Raw genomic sequence first — 21,757 nt, 5'->3', positions numbered from 1 at the left:
GGCTGCCCATTTAATGCCCTGATGCCAAAGGCAGAATACACAGCTCTGCCCTCCTTTTACCATGCCCCATGCCTCACAGATGGCATCCAAATCACTATCCACTATTACTCCCCCAGCCTCTTAATTGGGCTGCACTTGGCCTCTGGTCTATCTTGGCCTCAGGTGTCCTTAGACATGCCTGGGCCTCATGTTGTTTCACTGGAGCCTCAACTCCAGCAACTCCAGCCAGCCCATGCGCAGTTCTTCAGGCCCCCTAAGGCCCCACTCTACACGACCACTGGCTCTCACTCTGCCCCCTCACCAGGGCTTCTGGGCCTTACGCCCCTTGGGCCTCAGGAGTTTATCAAGGTACCTGGGAACCCCAGCTCAGACTATGGCCACTCAGGCATCAGTTGTCTGTCAGTGTGCCTGTACCCTGCCTCAGGCTCCACTCAGTGGGCCTGGGCCCCTGTACTTTTCTGTCAGGGTGTGCCCCCCTAGCCTCTCCCCTCCATGGGGCACCCACAAGGCAGCAGGGGCTGAGGCTTTACAGCACCCCATCCTCGCCTTTCACTGGGGAGGGACAGGTATGGCATTTCCTGGGGACTGCCCCGCCACACCATCCAAACCCAGCAGGGTGTAGTTTTAGATCATTTCCCAGGACTGGGAACCTCCTCCATCCCCTTAGTTCCTACCCTGAACTTCCAGATGTTGTGAGCAAGCAGTGCTCCGGCTGGAAGATATTCACCCTTCAGCTCCCCGGCTGCAGCTGGCTGGCCCTGATCTTGTACCCAGGGTGCCCAGCCCTCCACCAATCAGGTGGCCTCCTGACTACCATGTGGCCGCCTGATGGGGTCTGTTCCCACTCAAGCGCTTAAAGTGGCAGGCACCAAAAGTGCCCTGCCACAATGGACTGCAACTCAAACCAAATTTGGATATATTACACTTTATTTATAAAGCTGTGTCGATTTCTAACTATTTTTTAAAAAGGACTTACAAACACCTACTTTAAAATTTAAACTTGTAGAGATATAGCTACACACAAAAGTAGTAATACTAAGATTTTTTTTAATCTGAATCCCTGGATTCCACATATTAATGGTATTTGCAAAAGATGGATATTTACATTAAATTTCACAAACTGCCCAGTTCTGAGCAATGAACAAGTTTCCAAATTTTGGAATTTTACTTTTTGGAGTTTATCAGCCAGGCTCCTTGGCTAAGGGCTAGAATTAAATCCAAGGCATACCTTTCTATTGTTCTTGGAAGTCAAACATACTCAATAAATGAATGAACAAAGTCAATAAGACAGGCTGATAATTTGCCAAAGTCCATATTTTCTTCATAAAAGCTAATATATTATGAGTAACGTTAAAATATACCATGCTTTCAAAATATTTCTGTATAACTAATTCATATAAAATATTTCTGAAATATCAAACAACATAAGACACCAATTCTGTAAGCCAACATATTCATGTTGTATTTAAAAATAATGATAATATATGCTCTATATTAATTGTCCTTAACTATCTGCATGCTCTTTCTATGTACTATTGCTGTATTTTGCCCCAGTGCCAGCTTTTGATGGATGGAGCAGTCTGTATTTACAAAATCAGGATTCAAATCAGTGTTAAGTCTGTCAAGAGCTCTGGCTTTCTGTTTCCTAAATATGTCATATAAAATATAGGACACTTGTGTTGCACAGGAATTAAATACAAGTCATACAAAAAACAGAAAAAGTTAACTTTAGAAAGTGATAGTAATAACTTTCAGAATTCAAAAGTGTTCCATATTGAAAAGGAACAAATCAGGAACATGTCAGGGTAGGTACATTTTTTTTTACCTTGAATTGCATGAGCTAAAAATACTCAGTATTACAAGATAAGAGGCAGTATAGCCATCTTATACTTTAGGGAACTGTAGCAATTGCCTGTGTGCTGTAATCCAAATGATCCTGTATTTAGAATTTCTAAATGAAATTCACCCTGTTGAAACTCCCCTACTTCAGAGGCTAACAAAAGACCAGATATTTTATTTAAATTACAAGGATAATCTAACAAATCTCCATCTTATTCACGAAGTTTTAAAATCCAAAAAACTATTGTTTAATAAAGCTTGTAGTTCCAGTGATATTTACATACCAGAATGCCACACCACTCGCATCTCATACCAGACAGCACCTCAGAAGAACCACAGGTTTTTTTACAGACTTCACAGCGAGCATTAGAAGAAAGATTTCCCTCCCTCCAGTGATGATGGTATGTATCCTACAAAAATGGATCAATATATTAATTATTCATAATGGAAAATACAATAGTGTTGCTAAATAAATTAATTTTTAAAATAAGGCCTACTAACCTTAAGGAATATATAAATAAAAAAAATCTGTATTTAACTGAGAGACGGATAAGCAAGTTGGCAACATACCATTACATTCCAACAGGAATTCAGTTATAAAGGAACCTTAAAAAGTTCTGTTTCCCTGACCACAAAACCACTAGTTCAGGAATAAATGTATTGAGCTGAACACTATTGGGTTTTCTCTCTTCAGTTCATTGCAAATATTAACAAATTCTCAACACATACTAATTAAGAGATTACAATCAGTATCTGCATTTTACAGACTGGGGTGGGGAACAGCACATAAAGCCTTGCCAGAGGCAATAACAGTAAACCCTCTTCAGGCTTCTCTATAGGCTAGGGGTATTGTGCAATTAAGTGGTTAACAGAGCAATTAACTGAGACCAGCTACAGATGCAAAGTACCTATCACACAATAAAAAACTCCAACCAGCTAAAATTGACCAAAAATGTGTATTAACTTTATAGCTGGTTGCTATCAAGTTTTAATCTACATGTGTAGCAAGGCATACATTACTGGATAGCAATTTGCTGCTCTTCCAGCATCCCAGGATGCATTGCTGTATCTCCAGTGTAAACTTCTCTGAAAAAGAACAAGAAACTGCTGCCCCAGCATATTTCTAATCCCTAGATTCATTTTCTCTACACACCAACATCCAGCAGAAACAATACAGCTCTCCCAGTCTCCTATACGAGCACAGCAGATAGGAAGGGACACTCCTGCCATGCTGGAGCCTCCCAGGTGCTGCCCAGGTCTTCTGGGCAGCACCAAGTCAGGGCCATGGGGAATCCACCCCACTTCCCTCCACCTGTGCATGAGGCTGGGGGGCACTGTGCCTAGCTAAAGCAGAGCCTGGGTCTACCAAGCTTGCTGATGTCTGGGAGGGGAGGTAATCCCCTTCACTTCCCCCCCCCAAACTTACAGAGAACCAGACACCCTGCCCAGCCATAAGCAACCCCGGTCTCCTGGGTCATAGCAAGCAGAAAAGCAAGGAAATTCCACCTTGCTTGCTGCTTCCTGGAAGACGGGGTTGTGCTATAGCTGGGCAGGGTGTCCCTGGCTCCCTGCACTTGTGCATGAAGGAAGTGACCATGGGGATTTCTCTCCCCTGCCCCTTGCTGCTGCTCAGGAGACCTAGCCTGTGCTCCTGCCAGTGTCCCTGGCTCCACCTGTGAGTGGAGGAAACTGGGGGGAGGATTTCCCCTCCTCCCCTTCCCCCTGCTTCCCACGGAAATCCCAGGGGATATTCCTCCTCAGTAGAGTGATCTCATTCTTTCACTAGTGCTGCTGACCAGAGAGCTTCCCCAGCTGGTCAGCAGCAGAAGTGAAAGCTGTTGTTCATTTTTCCTTTCTCCTGACAGCCTGTACATGGCATGATGTATTCATCACGAAAGGATAACAATATCATGATTGGAGTAACATCTATGAGGCACCCTCAGATGCATAAGATTTCAGTTATATGGCTTCTGCAGGGCCTCTTACTATCCCTGGGATAAGCATTTCAGACTGCCAAGAACTCTCAACATACAAAACAGTATTTGTTGTCCTCTTTCCAATACCTTGAAAATTTAAATTTAAAAACAGGATGAAAATGGCACAGCTACCTCTGTAAATGTCAGATTTACATATCTATGGATTTTATATGAATATTCAAGTTATATGTATTCTACAGTTCCCTATTATTCAACAGGTACATCTCGCAAATCATTTTGCATTTGATCCTTAGCACCCAGAGACATTACAAGAAATGAAGATTTTCTAGCTATTTTTAAAGAATTTATAAATTATAAAAGGCTGTTAAACATTATTTTTTCATATTTAAAGTATACAATTGTATTTTATAGGAAGTGCACTCTTACATGGTCCTGATGCCCATCCTGATGGCACTGACGGCAGTCACTGCAAGCAAACGGAACACAATCTGTATGCACGTGTAGTTCACATACTAAAAGCAAAAAGTAGAAACAGGAAATGTTTCATCTCCCAGACAGCGTAAAAAGTAAGCAAGCCTATTTGTACAACACTTTCTCTCATGCTCTTTTCCATTCAGAAAAGATCAATACATAGGAAAGAAAATCTAAGTTTGTCTTAAGCAATTTCACCATTTCTTCCCATTCAATTAAAACAACAGCTTATCACAGGGATGACAATACTCCCAATAAGCATAACCAAGTCCTCTTCTCTAACATAACCAGCTCACATTTTAAATTGGAGAATTCAGAGTTCAGAAAATTCTTAGCAATAGGACAGTTTCTTTTTCCACATCTGAAAATAAAATCCTAGATTTAGAAGAGGCACCTAAAACTATGACCAACTAATTAAATTTTAATTAGACAAACCTTATTCTGATATCCCATCTCAAAGATAAGCACAAAAAATACTCACAAATTATACTTTATGGCCTTAACAAAGTTATGAAGGAAATGCAATGCTAAAATGTTAGTAGTATTGTCCGGTGTTCTTGCACCCTTATCTCTGAATCAAAACCAGACTTTTTCCCTGTCACATCCTTATCTGGGATTAGAAGCAGGCAATAGAAGAGTCATTGGAAGCAGCAGCTTTATGTGCTCAGCGCATGTGTTCAAAGGTGAGGCAGTAAGGTGAAATCTACACTGCCACTGTGTATGTTGCACTTATTCTGTGGAAAGGCAGAGATGCATCATGAGCATTATGCCCACATCTTTAAAGTTCATTAGGAAATGCAAAGATTTCTTACAGCACCATAAAGGAAACCCCTTCCCAAATGCCTTAACCACAACTGTTAGTAGAAAGGTGAAATAACTTTCCTAACTGATCTGAGTATGTGCATAAGTCCTGAAGGAACCTTTTATTGCTCCCACTTAACAAGGGATGGACTTCTTTCATGAAGAGACTTGTAAGAAGGATCCCTGAAGAGAGACAAGGAAGGGGAACTTGTGAATGACAGCATATATAATTATATAGTAGTTCTCCATAAGCTATCAAGTCCAGGACCAAGTGGTCACATGTTACTTGGGTCTATGCTGGAAAAAGAGAGTGAGCCAGGGTAGCTCTAGACAGGAAAGAGGAATGCTTGCAACCATCTCCAACTGCGATGTCTAACTCCCTGCCCACTGGAGAAATTGCAGAAGGAGGTGGTTTGCTGAGCCATCAAGGACTTTTGCTTATTAAACCATAAGTGCTTGCTTTTTTGATCACAAGGCATTTAAGTAGTACAGCCACACACTGTATATAGCTGAAATGCTCAAAGTTTGGAAGTCAGCCATTGAATCCCTGAGGGAATAAAGAGCTTGGTTGTACTTCGGAGTCGGAAGTACTGAGACTCTACCACTATCTGAACATCTCCTGATAGCGCAGATCCCTAAAGCCAATGATCTCCTCTTGACTGTAACTACTGCCATAGGATATGAGGCTATCAGTGTCAACAGACATTGATAATTTGTGATTCTAAACTGTAAGCTTGCAAAGGAGTAGGTTCAGTTACCAAAAAAGTCCAATCTGCATGGCTCCTTTTCTTTAGGCACTGATTTGGTTTGGTCCACTTTGTTAGCCTCCAACACAAGTGATAAGGATGGAGCAGAGCTGGAGTAGAAGAAACCTGCTCCCTTGCGAGAAACTCTGTGCCCTATTCACTCTTATCTATGCCCCCTTTCTCAACCCTGCCCTCCAACAACACAGAGGCTTGCCTGAAGTACAGCAGGGTCTCAGTTCATATCACTGATAGGCAGTATAGCCTCAGATGGATCCAGGTCGCGTTAAGATATCTAGAAAGATATGTGGAGGTAAGCTCAACCACCTCCTCTGGAAAGCTGCACAGCTCTCTTGCCACCCACCCCATCAAATTCAAAAAGATCCTGGCATCCTCTGTAAGGGGCAGTGCATTTGAGACAGCTGTGCCACATGGAAGGAAGACCACACAAAGACCATTATCAGCTCTAATCCCAGACACAACGGCTAGGTAGCTACCAGTGGCAGATGATACACTGGGTCTGACTAAAATGATGATGTTGAACAACACCAGGAAGGCATGTAGGCAGTCTACTGCTTAGGATCCTGGGGTGTGGGGAAAAAAATCCAGGCAGTAGAGACATGCTAAGAAAGAGGGGATCTCCTAAAACCAATAGTTTGCCATTTGAACATTACCATGGAAACAGGTCCTGTAATGGCTGGATTTTTTCCTGCGGCCTACACAACAGAGAGAAGAGCAGTGGCAGATACTCATATGCTTGCAAAGTCAGGTCATCTTTATAAGCAGTGCCTGGGGCGAGAAAATTGTTTGCTTTGGTATCAGGTTGATTCAAAAGGGTCAGTCAAGAGAGAAAAGATAAAATTCCCAGGGAATCATAAGATCCTAAGAAGTCAACAATCTGGGAGCAAGAGCTCTCAGCCCACTAAGGAAAAATTGAGGAAACTTATGGTACTGGCAGGACAGCTGGTACTTGTAACAGGGGCTTTGTCCCTGTCAATTTAAGAAGGAAAGAGCAGCTGAGTTTAAAACTAGCTATACTGGACTACGCAGCCAGGTGACAGCAGGGCAACAGGAACAGGAGACTAGAGGGAAAACATTTGTGCTAGAGGGAAAACATTTGTGCATGGTGGAGGAGCTGGAACATATTTGGTAATTTTGGAAACACTCTGTAAACCTTGTAACGCATCAACAGGCAGCATAATTCCACCCTCCCTCCTCCAATCAAAATTTGAAGGTGAGTAACTTCATATTTTTCTAATTAATGAACAGAAAAAGTCAACCTGGAACTCCAAAATGCATTTCCTAGTAAGACTTTTTTTTTTTTTTTTTTTTTTAATAGAACTATACTTTAAAATGTGTATTCAATGTGGAGCAATGTGACCAGAAAGGTAGTGCCCAGAGGTATATAAGCTAACCTCCCGAGTGTAAGCCAGCAGTCTGGCCCAGCACTCTGCAGAAGAGAGGAGCTCCAGATGGACGTGCAGGGATCTACGGGCTATGGGACAGTACAAAGGGCTGTGGGACTGTGGGAATCAAACCAGAGTGGGGTTTGATTTTAGCTGGAAGCATTTGCTTGTATCTTGGTTTATAACTGGGGGACCAGGTTGTGGTTGCAGGGTGGGAGGGGTGAATTGAAGGCCATGCAGCAGGTTACCAAAGGGGAGCTCTGTGTTAAGTCCTGTAAAGGGCATGGATGCAGTGGGGCTGAAGCCTGGGAGACAAAGCTCAAAACAGTGGGCTGAGGGCTTCAGCAAGAGAAAAGGGGCCAAAGGGAATGTGGATGGGACTTGGAAGTCCCACAAAAAATAATGATGAAGTGACACTTGTGAGGCATGGTTGTGGCTATGGGGGTAGCTGGAGGCCATGATTAACTCCCCTAAAGTAAGTTACTGCCTGAGGGCACAGATAGAGCCAATAGGACCCAATCAGCTAGGCCACATGCGGATCCAAGGGGCACACACTCAAAGGCTTAACCTCCCAACAAAGTACACTTGCCATCACAGCTTGGCAGGTGGGACCATGAGGAAGTTATCCCAAAGATCTGACGGAAACCGGTAGTTCGGCCACGAGATGGCATTATGGCCACCTTCAGGAGCCGGTTCTTTCACATTACCACTGACATATCTAGTCCAAGTTCAAGGTGGAGTGACTACTCTTTAGCAGACTCTCTTATCCGGGTCTGCCAGAAAAGCGTGCGTCATAAGTACCACCAGCTTAGCAGTTGTTGCCAATTATGGGTACACATGACCCAGCAAGTTGTTGGATGAAACCACTGCATTCTTGTTGTGCTGGTGACAGTGCCCAGGTCTCCAAGAGTTTCTTCTGGAGTTTTTAGTGGATGGGAAGCTTCTGAGAATGCCCATGGACTCTATGATGTTTTTACAAAACAGGAAGCACCAGTCAACTTGAAAGGCAAGGCAAAGCAATGTGCCAGTAAGCTCCTGGTCGGGGACTTACCTCTGGAGTGTGATCTAATCACGGAAAGCACATCAGGTTTGCAAAGGCTGAAGAAGGAGATTGATGTGGAGATGCAGTGCCAGAGCTTGTCCTGACCTGAACATGAAAGATTTCCTCCCTTTCCTTCTGGTCCTAAAATCAAAGGACCTATGATATATCATCTCTCTCAGTGATGCGGTATTATCTGAGATCAGTGATGCACTACCTCTGGAAGAATTGGGAGGGCAAGCAGGGAGGGTAAGGAGTGGGGGTCTGGCCTAGATTCTGCCTTCCCTGACAACAGTGAAGGGTACAAATTTAAGACTAACTTCTATTGATTAGATTCTGTACATGGAAAAACAACAAATTACATTTTCCATGTATAGACTCTAGTTTTTGGGTGGGGGGGAGAGGAATCAAAGTAAATTTTAAAAAGTTTTCTTGGATTTGGGTAAATGCAACAAGTACTCAAAACCTTGACTATGCATTTTAAAATACATTTCTATAACAAAAAGCCTTACTAAGAAAAGCATGTTGAAGTTCCATGTTGATTTTCTGTTTGTTAAATTAGAAAAATATGAAGTTACTCACTTTCAAATTGAAGCAGGGAGGGTGGCATTATGCTGCCTGTTGATGCGTAACAGGGTTTACAGAGTGTTTCCAACATTACCAATTATGTTCAGATTCATACCTACCTCCTCCTCCTGTCCTGAGCACAAGACTGACTGCCTCTTCACTTTCAACTTTGCTGCCATTAGTACTGCTGAACAAAGGTAAGTAAAATAAAACTTAGAACTTGCTTTTTGTTGCCTCAGTCTGGGGCATATCCAGCCAAAGTATCAAGACTGGCCCCGAGTTGACAGCCAGAGCAAATCTGGATGACAAAGTTCACATTTAGTGAAGAGTTTACATTTGTGGCAGTAATTTTATTCCTTGACTTAGACATGAAACAGACAAAAGTACAAGTATAGCTTGTGCCATGAATGCAAAAACAAAGGGATTTATGAGACGGTTGTTAATATTAGCATACAGTGGGGTTTTAAATTACACACACACACACACACACACACACACACACACACACACACACGTATGCATATGCATGTATTACACACACCCCCCCATTTAAATAAAACATACACCTGAAGATGCATGCACACGTTTTAAAGTTACCTTCACATCGAAATGCAGGCAATTCCAGTGGCTTTCTGCACACAGTGCAAAACTTTCTCTTGTAGTGTCCTGGTGGTCCAAAACAATGTGCAACCGGAACCTACCAATGAAAACATAAGACATATACCCTTGAAAATTTTAGGCAATTAAATGATGCTTCACAAAAATTTCCTTTTGAAGTGGCAAGTAGATTAGAAGTCAACTTGAAGCGGTACAAATTTAAAATAAAATGTGGGTTTTGATATTTTATATTACATAAAATAAATAATTTCAATATTTAAAAAATAAACCAGTGTTTATTATTAGTTATACTATAATGCAAGAGGCAATAATTTCAAGTGATATCTTCTATTGGACCAACTATGTAGTTGGGATAAACTTAAACAAGATTTTGAATGCAAGACATTCTTTGTCAGGATATAACTAGGGACCTACCGAAATCGTGGCAGAAGTGTGCCGCACAGTTGCTCCTTTAATCTTGCATAATTTGCCACGCCCCCTCCCTGATTGACAGAGGGTCCCAGTGCTTGCTGCTGATCAGCCAGGAGGCAAAACCCACGGTTTTAAATATGCCGTGGTTTTTGCCTCCTGGCCGATCAGCAACAAGGGCAGGGCTGCTAGGGCCCCTCAGCCAATCAGCAACAGGAAGCAAAACCCACGTATAATTAAACCATAGTTTTTGCTTCCTGGCTGATAATTGGCAAGTGGCACAGCTGCCAGGACCCCTCTGCCAATTAGCGGCAGTGGGGTGGCAGGGGAAGGAGACAGCAAAACGAGCAAGACTAAAGGAGCTGTGGTTTCAGTAGGTCCCTAGTTCTAATGTAACAACTTCCAAGGACTCTAACTTAGAAAAGAGCACTGCTGTTTTAGATGATCAACGCCCACATATGAAGATGTGGACCTTGATCTGAAGGGTTTATAATCTAACTGGTTGGATATACAATTAAAAGGTGTCCAAAAGTACATATTCTGCAAGTTAATTTTATAAAGGGAAGTATTATTAAATATTTCCTTTCCAGGCCAGTAACCATATACTTGTCCTACTACTGGAGCCAACCAGCTGAAAAAACACATCCTATACTCTACTTTGCCTACATAAAACGGACAACAGCCTAAAACAGTGGTCATCAACCTACACCACATTGCTTATGGATCCAGCCTGTAGAGCTGTGGCTTCAATAGCATTTGGCAATGGCGTGACTCTACCTGAGCTGCTCTACAATGAAGTGCCTCAAGCTTTAATGGAGAGGACTTTCGCCATGCCACACCACAGCAGCAGTCAGGTCCCAGTGACCAAGATGGGTCACAGTCTGGCCCTTTGCCGGAAACATCGGCAACCTCCAGCCGAGAGAGCCAATTAATGTTTCAAAGACTGGTCAGCAAAGACTTCTATTCTGAACCTCAACTGATCTTGATTATAGTAGATGAAAGAGACCAGACTGTGAAAATTATTTTTCTGAATTCTGAGGAAGATATACTACCAGCCTTACAACCATCTTTGGTCCAGAAAGGAATTGTTCAACTTCCCACTGATCAGTAATATATTTCAAAGTTCTGTTGCTAAGGGCTAAACAAATAGTTTTAGCAAAACCTTTTAGTGACATTAATGCACGAGATAAAATCTGTTGTTTTGCTCACATAAAGTAATATCACTGAAATCCAGAAATAAGTAATGTACCAAAATAAAGACTAGAAGAAACACCTTAGTTGAGCAGTTAAAACCAGACGCCCTACCTCTGATATAGCTATTATTAAATTCAGGCTGTAAGTGCATCTTATAATCAAGTCTCTTCATCAAGCACAATAATGCTACCAAACCATAAGAATCGGTATCTAAAAGACAGAAACTGACACTAACAAGTGTGAAAACGTAACATTAAAATACATAGTTAAATATATGATCCACACCCTGCAGACAATTTTTAACACCTTACTGTATTAGTATGATAGCAATATGCAAGACAAACAAATGTGCTCTTCAGATTTTAGAAATCAAATTACTTGTATCTATAAATTGTGGTTAGCTTTCAGTACTTTAAATTTTAAGTTTTATATAAATGTAACAGTAGGCAACCGTCAATCCTTTCTGGATCACGGTGCATGCATAAGAGATCACCAGGATCTTTAATGTGTATGCCTAGGGAAGAGTATGGAGGAGTGGAGACCGCTCAGACTTTCTCTCTCCCCTTTAGACCATTGAGACAATATCCGAAGGCCAGACCAAGTCCACAAGTTTGGTCCCTTGATAGCTGTAGTTATATGCATGCCCAGGAATCATGTCATCTAGACTTTTAACAAACCAACACAGCCTCCATGACTATCCAATAAACTGTCATCCTTCACTGCTCCACAATAATACGTTAAATCCTATTTCTGCTGAAATTTAAAATAATGATCTAATTAAAAAAAGTACTGGAAACAATTTTTAAAAGCAGGTTCTAGATAATATATGACATCATGCAAACATAAGGCAGAGGTGATAACTTTCATTAGACCAACTAGATATTTGCAAAAAAAATTCTCTCTTGCAAGCTTTTGGGCATAGGCAACCTTCTTCATGACATTTATCGATGACATTATCAGCTACACCAGCCAAAAAAAGCTGATTGCTGATAAAGTTAATTTTCCTTTTATCGGTGCCAATTTGAAATGGACCAATATAAACCGGTGCACCTCTAGTTAAGATCAACCATGTAGTCCTTTTTGTACAATCATTTCACCATTTTACTGATGGTCTACATCCTCTCTCAGGCACCAAGATACAGTGTTCATCAGCATATATACAAAACCCATACTAGAAGGCAGATAGGTGAACAGAGGAAGGGAAGGAAAAGGAAGGGAAAGATGGGTAAACCCAAGAACGTTCATTGCTTAGAAAAATATTTTGGGTGGACAGAGGAGAAACATCAAGGCTTTTTTGCTTTCTGTTACAAAAAATTTAAAAAAGGGGAAGGTGGGGGATACGTTTTGTTTCTAGAAAAGAAAGAAAGTTACCCTAATTTTGACAGAAGTTATTGAAAATCATTTACAGAAGCATAGGCTTAGAAGAGGGATGTTTCCCTGTGTAAATGAAGGAAATACTTAATTCTAAATCCTCTTGAAAACCTCCAAAGGAATTCCTTGAGCAGCTTGTTCCATCACCCTACTGTTCTTACAGTTGAGAAGTTCTCAGAGACATAATCCAAATCTGCTTTAGTGAAGTTTAAACCTATTGTCTGATGATCTGCCTTCTGTACTGGGGAGAACAGTTGAACACAGAACCTTTTTTTATAGCAACTTTTCAATTATTGATAACTAATATCTCAATCTCCCTTTCTCCAAACTAAACGTACCTAGTTTTCTCAATCTTTCTTCGTAATATTCCAACACCTTTATTATCTTTCTTCCTTGGCTTTGAATCCCCTCCAATTTCTCCATATCCTTAAAATGCAGAGCCAAAATTGCACACAATACACCCGGTGCCGAGTAAAGCAGCACAGTCAGCCCCCATGTCTTACGTGACCTTCTATTAACGCAACCCAAAACTGTATTTGCTTTTTGCAACTGTGACACTGCTGACACAATCAATCAGGAATCTCTCTATTTTCCCTAGTACCAGTTATCTTTTAATGATTTGACAGCAACTGAGCTAGGACATGACTCTGCGGACCCCACTCAAGACCTCTTGCCATTCTGATAATGATCATTTAGTTACTCTTTATTTGCATTTATTCAACCAATTATGTATCCACCTAACAGAAATTCTTTCAAGTTCACATTTCTCCAGTTTACTTACGAGAATGTAACATGGAACTGGATCAAAATCTACTAAATCCAGTACATTACATCAACCACACTCCCCTCATCCCCACAATGAATTACCCCAAAGGTAATCAAACTGATTTGGCATGATTCATTTTTAATACATCATACAGCCATATAGAGATTGCCTCTTTCTCCTCCAGATGTCTAAAAATGGACTGCTTGAAAATTTTCTTTCAACTTCCCATGCATTTTAGTCTGTCTGGCTGGTCTATAATTTCTCAGGTCAACCTTCTTCTTACCCATCTTTAAAAAAAGATGGGCACAAAGTAATCCATGATTTTGTAAGTACTGCTGCAGGAGCTGAGATTTCTTCCATCAATTTTTTTCAGCAATTTGGGATAAAACAAATCAGGCTCCATTGCCTTCAATTCACTCACAGCTGTCATAAGCTCTGGCATGCTCTTTCCTAACAATCCACAGCCCTGTTTCTGTGTCTTTATTAATTGTTAGCTTCCCAATCAGTTTGTTTAATTAGGCAAGGCAAAACTGTCATTGAGCAGATCTCTTCCAAAAGGTTGTCCTCTATGTTATGAACTCACTGGTCATTTTATGATTTTCCCTCATTTTGCCCCATCAGATACTAGGGGAGAGACACCTTCATGTTGGCTTTGATTAAATAAGATTGTTGGAAAATTCCTCTGTTTACATGTTTGTGCATTTGGCCCCTTTCTCTTCAAATGTCTTCCGATTGTCTGGTCCAACCCCTCGCTTAAGGCAAGATCACCCTATTCCAAGTAATCCTAGCCATCCAAAACAAATCCATTTTCTAACCTCTTAACAAAACCATCTTACCAGACATTTGTGTTATTATTTACTGGCTTTACGTGGTCTGCATTTTTATTTTCCAAAGGAGTGGTTTGGTTTACAAAAAAACTTCTCTCTTTACTGTTAGGGTAACAATAATTAGGATTATTGGGGAGCACTGGATTTGCAGCTGAATACAAAGACATGACCTGTGGCCTACCAAAGCTGCTAACCACAAGGCAGAATGATATCTAAGCCAGCCATTTGCTTATGTTAAGTAACCATCTTAATTGTGTTAACCACTTTTCTGGGAAAAGCAGCAATTAAGCCTGTGTGCTGTAAACCAGCTACAGTAAGGAACGAGATAAGATAGAGGGGCCCAAAAAAGGGTAGAAGATGGTACAACCTAAGACAGAAAAACAGACTGAAATGTGAAAAACAACATAATTGGTAACAAAATCCAAGATGAACATATGCAAAAAGGCAAATGGTAACGGGTGAAGAAGCCTCCAGAAGCTTCCAGGTTTTGGTCAAAGTCTTCCCATTGACCAAAGAAGAAAAGTCAAGGTCTTAGACATGCGCTCATAGCAAAAAGACATGTAAATGAATGAAATGCATACGCTATTCCATGTTAATGAAGTAAACAGTAAACAGAGGCAGAGCTTGAGATGGGAGGAGAAATGGGTGGAACAAGACAGGGTAAATGTTTATGAGTATAAAGCAAAGTGTATAAATATGGGAAAAAACTATTGTTCGTTGCTGCTCCCCATATTCTGTCAGTGTGGGAGCTCACCCGAAGCAGTCTCCATTCTATTAAAAAGCTGTTGCGAGCAATGTGTGCTGGTGTTTGCTCCCTCCTCTGCTTTGGCTAATGTGTAACAGGATCCACGGGTAATTGGAGTGTCATATCCCTAGTTGTTGGGCACTGCATGGAGTCAGGGTCTAACATGTACAAGCAGCAATTACCCTGAAAATCTGAGGATAAGAGGACCTATCTTTATTTGCATGTTTAATATGCTGCCATTCCCAACAAAGGCTCACAGACTTAAAATTAGAGAAGAGATTAGTTTATTAAAAAACAGAAGAATGAACAACAGAACAAAACAACTTAAAATGCAAGTATCAACCCACAAAAGAAACCCCCAAAACACTAGCCTAGTCTAGCTTTGTTTGTTATACACTTGCCCAATTAGGAAGGTCTTGCAGTGGTTCCAATAGATGTTTAGGCTCAGGCTCTGGCAGGCCTCAAGAGGAAAGGTGATTCAGAGCTGAGAACAATCTCCCAAACATTTTTGCCAAGCAGACTTGGCACACTGATGCTTACTTTGGGCTGATCTTGGGGATCATGATGCAATATGAGAGAAGACACTTCCTTAGATAGAGTCTGTACCATTTAGTACCTTATAGGTAAAAAATTTCATCCAGAAAGTTGTGGGGTTTTTTAATCACTTATCGTTATTACTACTACAATTACTCTGGAAATCCTATTAACAGGGATAAAGCAAGACTAGAATAAAAAAAGAAAAGATTTTCATGGAAATGAAACCCCATGGATTCTGAATAGTATTTTTGAATTTGCAAAAGACTCAGAGTTGAAGAGACTAGCCTGGCATTATCTTATGCCATCATATAGTTTATATCAAATTTACAAAGAACTTCCTCAACCTTAGGAATAAAGAACTCAGAATCTTTTCCTCCTAAATTATTAAATATTACTTTCTTGAGAGTGGAGGAGATGAACATCAGGCCAATGAAAACATTCAGGAAAAAAAATCTGTTTTATTACAATTACAGTATAAAGAAAAAAAAAGTGGCATTATGAGAAACTCTAGCTGCTGTATTATGGTACGTATCATCCTACTTTTACATTCTGGGTAATTATGCTGCTAAAACAATGCATCTCCAAAGATCCAGGATGAAGCGAGCAAAACCTGGAGCCAGAGCTTTTCCAGTCAAGATATTAGGACTGCCACACAGCTTAATGGGCAAGATCAGAGATGAGCGTTCCAAATCCAATAGCTAGTACTTGTTCACTTTTTTAACTGCATCAGTAGCCCACCAGGGTATAACGTGCCATTGGGCATGGGTGACTTGTGCCTCCCAAGTCTGGGGGGTCACCAGCAGGGCAACAACCGGGGGGAGGTGGGTCACCTGTGGCATGGCAGTGCCAGAAGTGTCAGCACTTCTGCATGCAACACAGCAGCAGCAGAAGTGCCGGCACTTCCACCACTGGCAGAGCCAATTTCAGGGGGAGCACTAGCACCATCTGTGCCCCCCTCCCAGCTGCTTGCCATCAAGGGAGGCACCAGTGCTGGGGGGAGGGGGGAGGGCACATGCCCCCACTATGCATCACTTACGCCATTGGGAGATGTCATTTTTCTGATGTAAGTTATAAAATTAAAACTTTAAGCATCAGTTGCTCTTCATAAGCAATGGGTTATTATTCCAGCAAATTAGCTCCTTGGTGTTCAGTTCAAACTCACCTTCATTTACTCTTACCTTTCCTCTGGGACATTAGACCCCAGAAGGCTCCTAGCCAATGGAAGGAGAAAAGAAAACACCACTCTACAGAATACAGCTCAAATTCCATGACACCCAATCACAGAAGAACAAAACAAAAAGTAGAGAAGAGTATGGCTGCATTCCAATGTGGAGTTTGGACAATAAATCTCTCTAGAGGGTTCTCTTACAGGTTACCTTTAAAACATTTTAAGTCTGTGGAATGTTATGCCATCATAAAGTTTGAATAGTTTCAGAGTAGTCATAGGTTAGCCTTAATGCTGCCTAAGACATGCACTACTGTAACTTACCACTAGAGTTCTTGGGAAGCAGGGGTATGGACAGGAATTAAGAGTCTATCCCTCCCCAGGGGCGGGAGAAGAGGGAAGGGAGAAGAAAAAAAAAAATCTTGGGAGGGGGATGGGAGGAGGGAAGAAGTTAATAGAAAGGAGTGAAGATAAGTTTTCAACTAGCAATAAATCGCACCTCAGATTAACCTCATTGGCTACAATACTGCCACTGCGCAAAGCTTAATAAAAGGACCAAAATCTTGCACAAACTGTTTGGCTGAATTGGGATTGGGAAAGGTTGAGTCAATACTCAAATCAGGGCACAGCTGCGACCCAGCAGGCTCACTGCATGCCACATCGGGGAAGGAGTTGTATTAGTGTTCACACCAAGGCAGAGCTGAAACCCAGCAGGCTCGCTGCATGCATCCCACACTGGGGCAGAGCTCAGACCCAGATGAGAATGGTTTCCATTTTCTGGTTCATTCTTTTCAGAGATAGGTGGTGGTAGGATTGCAGCTGCTGTTTGCACAGGGGTGCTGAAGCAAGCAAACAGGTGAGCTGCACCTGGGTACTCAGAGTGGCCAGGGTGTGCTGGGGTCACATGCCCTGGAAGTAGTAAGGAGTGTTGGCTTGGGGCCAGCACCACCCATCTGGGCAGTAGAGTTCAAGAGTTTTGAAAGTTTTTCTACAGAGCAAAGGGAAGGGCTGGGAATGGCGCATCCTAGAACACTGAAGAAATGAAAATAGAATGTTTTATCTCCTTGGAGAAAACTAACAGTACTCTGGAACAATCTGGGTAAAATGGATCAAAAGATAACCCTCACCTGAAGTGGCATACATTTAAAGGGTACTTAGCACAGGTGAGCACCCTTTAAGGAGTGAATGTTCTTGTTTTACATGCCTTTATGATGGTTTAAAGCAAGGGCGAGCAATTATTTTGGGCAGAGGGCCACTTACTGAGTTTCTGGCAAGCCATCAAGGGCTGCATGACAGGCAGCCCAGGGCAGATTAATATTTATTTTCTAAATTTTTTTCGGGCCCTGCAGGCCAGACAGAATGGCCTAGTGGGCCACATCTGGCCCCTGGGCCGCATTTTGCCCTCCTCTGGTTTAAAAGGTAACCTGTAACACCACCTTCTCCGTCTTCACAGGTGTGTCCACACATGCAAGCACGTGCACTTGCAGCAGCTCAAATAGAAGCAGTGCAAATTTGAGCCGGGACTTTTTGCCTCAGCGCACGTGCTCGGACATGCACTTTGTTGTGGAGCAAATTGTACCACTTGGGGCAAAATAACCCTGCCTGGCTCCTCCTGGATCTGCAGCCAGAGGGAGCTACAGCCTGGGGCCAGCACCTGTGCTGTCCCCAGCAGTATAAAAAGCTGCCCTGTCCTGGTCCCATCCACACAAAACCTGCCCTGGCAAGCAGCTCAGGGCTACTTGCTCTCAGGAACTTCTGGGGTCCAGCCAATTAATACCTGGGGACACTACCCCTTGGGCCAACTGGACTGCTACAGCACCATCCCAAATCCATTTTTAAAAATACCCCAAAATCCATGTTCTTCCACAGTTAAAACAAAAAACTACTCTACACACACACCCCCTAGAGGGGGACAGAGAGAAAGATAAGCTGGGTAATGCTTTATTGGTATATTTACAATGTTAAAGCAATTTTGAAGCCCACCAGTGTCTCTATCATCATGATAAAATAAATTCTAAATACCTATATGTGTTGTGTGCTTTTGGTTTTCTTCACACATGGTGGGTGTGTGATGAGGGGATGTGGTGTTTGCAGAAAGGGGGTGAGATGGGGTATGGGGGAAGGCAGGTGGGTGTGTGTGTAGGGATGCGGGTTGGTCTGTGGGTAGAAGTGGGGCAATTGCTGGGATGACTGTGGGTGTCGGGGGCATTGTGGGGGGACTGCTCAGGAGGGGTGGGTCCCCTGTCCCCCACAGGGTGCAGCCCCCCATTACATGAAGTGCCCCCCCACCCAGGGTCCCAGGTCCCCCCCAGAGGGCCATAGCCCCACTGCCCAGGGTCCCAGGCACCCTGGAGGCCCCCCCCTCACCCAGGGTCCCAGCTCTCCACCCTGAAGGGCCACAGCCCACCCTGCCCAGGGCCTGTAACTAACCTTTAACAGCAGCACCAGGGGAACCATGTGCTGAACCCAGGCAGGTCCTGCCAGCTCTGGGGCTGCTCTTGCCACCCAGCTAGGCTGGTCTCATGGCAGCAGGACCTGGTGCAGCACACAGAGACCGCGTGCCAGGCTCAGCTGGCTCCTGGGGCCCCTCTGCACCCCGGCCGGGCTGTGCCCATGGTGACAGGACCCGGTGCGGCCCCATGGGACTGTGCGCCAGGCCCAGCTGGGTCATGGGGCCCCACTGCAGCCCAGCTGGGCTGGGCCCATGGTGACAAGACCTGGCACAGCGCATGGTCCCCACGTGTGGGGCCCAGCCAGGCCCTGCTGCCCTTGGGGCTGTTCTGCTGGGCGGCAGGGGGGGGATGCGCCCAGGGCCGCAGAGGGTGAGGACCTGGCCCAGATCCCTACAACTTGCTAGTCTGGCTTTGCACCGGAGCGGGTCACATGGCTCCAGGAGACGCACACAGGAGCTGCACCTCCCAAAGCCCTGTGACCCACTCCAGTGCAAAGCCAGACTAGCAAGCCGCATGGGGCTGGACCAGGACCTCACACCCCTGCAGGCACAGGGGACAGAGGTGGGAGCCGGCCCTGGGGCCCGGCCCACGGTGACAAGACCCGGCGCGGCACGTGGTCTCTGCATGCCACACCACCCGGCTGGGCCCTTCCTATAGGACGTGGCCCAGTGGGACTGCACCCCATTTATTATCCGGCATGTTAAATGCTGTCTTTCCTCATGTTTTCTGTATAGTAAAATATACTTACACTTTAGTTTTCAAGAGTCTTCATTCTAAATGCATGGTTTTAGAGGAGCTGGGCACTTCCAATAGTTGCTCTCTAAGTCTAGTTGATATAAAGTGTGTGTGTATAATAGTTACCAAAAATTCTACTTCTGGGGTAGCACATCAAGTGTAGACTGTAGTCCAAAAACACCGTGTAAAGTACAGGGTCTAGGAGGTATCTAAAAAAAGAATGTGCAAATAAGCCCTCTCCAAGAATTGCTGATTAAACATATTTATAGAGACCAGCAAGTGTCCACCAAGATTTTTATTTTCAGTTTCTTATTTTATTTTTTGCAGAGTAGATTAGAGGTTGGTAGTTGCCTTGTTTGTATAAATGACATTTTCTCTAATTTTTCAAATTAGACAGGGGAAATAAGGAAGTGATCACTGCTTTCCATGGGGCCTGTTCTCTCATAAGCAAGGGATTTTTTTTCCAAGTGGCTCCAATTGCATGCAAGTAGTTGCATATGTCAGTTAATGTGCTTTTGATCAATTACTGTAAAAACTGAGAATTGGAGTAAAAATGATGAATTTATGTTGGTTAACATTAACACTTGAGTGGTCCAGTCTGCATTGAACATGCCATGGTTAATGGCCAGAAGTTTCAGGCGTTGTCTCTTGTGCTGCGGCATTTCACTTACATATAGGGATCCCCAAACTAGTGATCCCCACAAAAGAGTTGAAAGTCCTAATAGTTTTGAACATAAATCCATTTCCCTGAGATCTTAATGGAGCACCTAACCATGGTCAGTCATTTAATAAGATTATCAAATCTTACCCACCACATTCTCCAGTGCATTGGAGCAGCCTCCCCACTCGTATACAGGCACCCTTAATTTCTAAAACTCTCACAGTTTTCTCTCTAGAGCAAGAAACATCAACAGTAGAAGTTTAGCTTTCATAATGACATCCATTATTGTATCTACAGGCACAACAACTGATTCCACAGTTGTTCTTGGTGGTATCTGGCAGATGACCTCATTTTTATGCTGGACTGTCAACTGATAAGGTTCTTAAAAATGATTAGCCACTCAAAGCAAATCATGAATAATGAGTCAACAAGGCAGAACCATCACTGCTTGGTACCGGAATCAGGCAAGGTAGATTGTTCATAGTGCTTTTGTGGGTGAGGGGGGTAATCATCTTCAATTGTATTGCTCCACCGTTTGTCCTGCATAACTCTCAGTTCCCTGAACTTGCTAGCATATTCAGCCTTCTTTGACACAGATGTCAGAACTTGCTTGGTACAAGATGTTTTCATCAAGCAGTTGTACAATGCAGTATCATTTTCATCAAATCAGTCTAAATATATTCCAATATCTGGCCCTAGAATTCCTCTGGCTGCAGAGTATAAAAGCATCCCTAAAGTTTTTTCAGTTGTTCTGATCATTTTAGAAGCAATATTAACAATACTACTACTAACCTACAAGTGCTGTTTTTACTGAATTCAGTTTAACTAGGTGGAAGGGTGTCACTTTGTGGTCTTTCAAGTGGAGCTACAGAGAAATTAAGTTTTGTTCAGCTGTCAGAAGTCAAACCTATCATTCCATTCCCTCCATGGCCTGTGAAATTTTTGACATCTCTGCAACAAGCCAAAATACAGCAAGTTAAACTGACACTAAAAACTATCCTCAGCCTAGTTTGACTGGCAGCCCAACACAGTTGTCCTAGATGAAAAAGTTAAATGTGGAGAAGCCATTAGGAGCCATAAAGTGATAGCTATGGGCAGCCTTGCACATCAGACATAAAAGTCTATCCTCAAAATGGATGGAATTGCCTCCTAATGAAAACTGCTGCTTCTAATGCTATGTCCCTCATCCCAAAACAAAAGCTTGCGATAAAAAAATCTCACCCCAGGAAGCAAATAAAGAAAGGAAAGAAAGCTCTTTTTGTGTATTCTTCCCATTGCCCCCACCCTTCCTATTCCTGCACTCACATCCACATACATACCCACCATCACATCATTTCCATCTGAACTACAAGGAAAACTACAAAGCTTGATCCCCTCACTATTCAATCCAGGGACTTTTTACATGCTCCCTAAAGTCTACAAACAAGGAAACCCAGGCAGACCTATAATATCCAACCATGGAACCCTAACTGAG

General features: G+C 42.9%; 1 protein-coding gene across 1 annotated transcript in view; it reads right to left on the bottom strand.

Annotated features, from left to right (window-relative positions):
• The window catches only part of DGKQ (diacylglycerol kinase theta), a 139,659-nt gene that overhangs the window by 109,833 nt on the left and 8,069 nt on the right, over positions 1 to 21,757 (bottom strand). The window contains exons 3-5 of the mRNA XM_019518213.1: positions 9,401 to 9,500; positions 4,203 to 4,288; positions 2,124 to 2,249 (exon numbers count right to left, since the gene is read on the bottom strand). Of these exons, the coding sequence (XP_019373758.1) occupies positions 2,124 to 2,249; positions 4,203 to 4,288; positions 9,401 to 9,500 (312 nt within the window). The remainder of the gene's footprint in view (positions 1 to 2,123; positions 2,250 to 4,202; positions 4,289 to 9,400; positions 9,501 to 21,757) is intronic.

Source organism: Gavialis gangeticus, unplaced genomic scaffold (genome assembly GCF_001723915.1).
Source record: "Gavialis gangeticus isolate Ggan-Ray unplaced genomic scaffold, GavGan_comp1, whole genome shotgun sequence".
Lineage (NCBI taxonomy): Eukaryota > Metazoa > Chordata > Crocodylia > Gavialidae > Gavialis > Gavialis gangeticus.
This window is presented reverse-complemented; position numbering and strand designations above follow the sequence as displayed.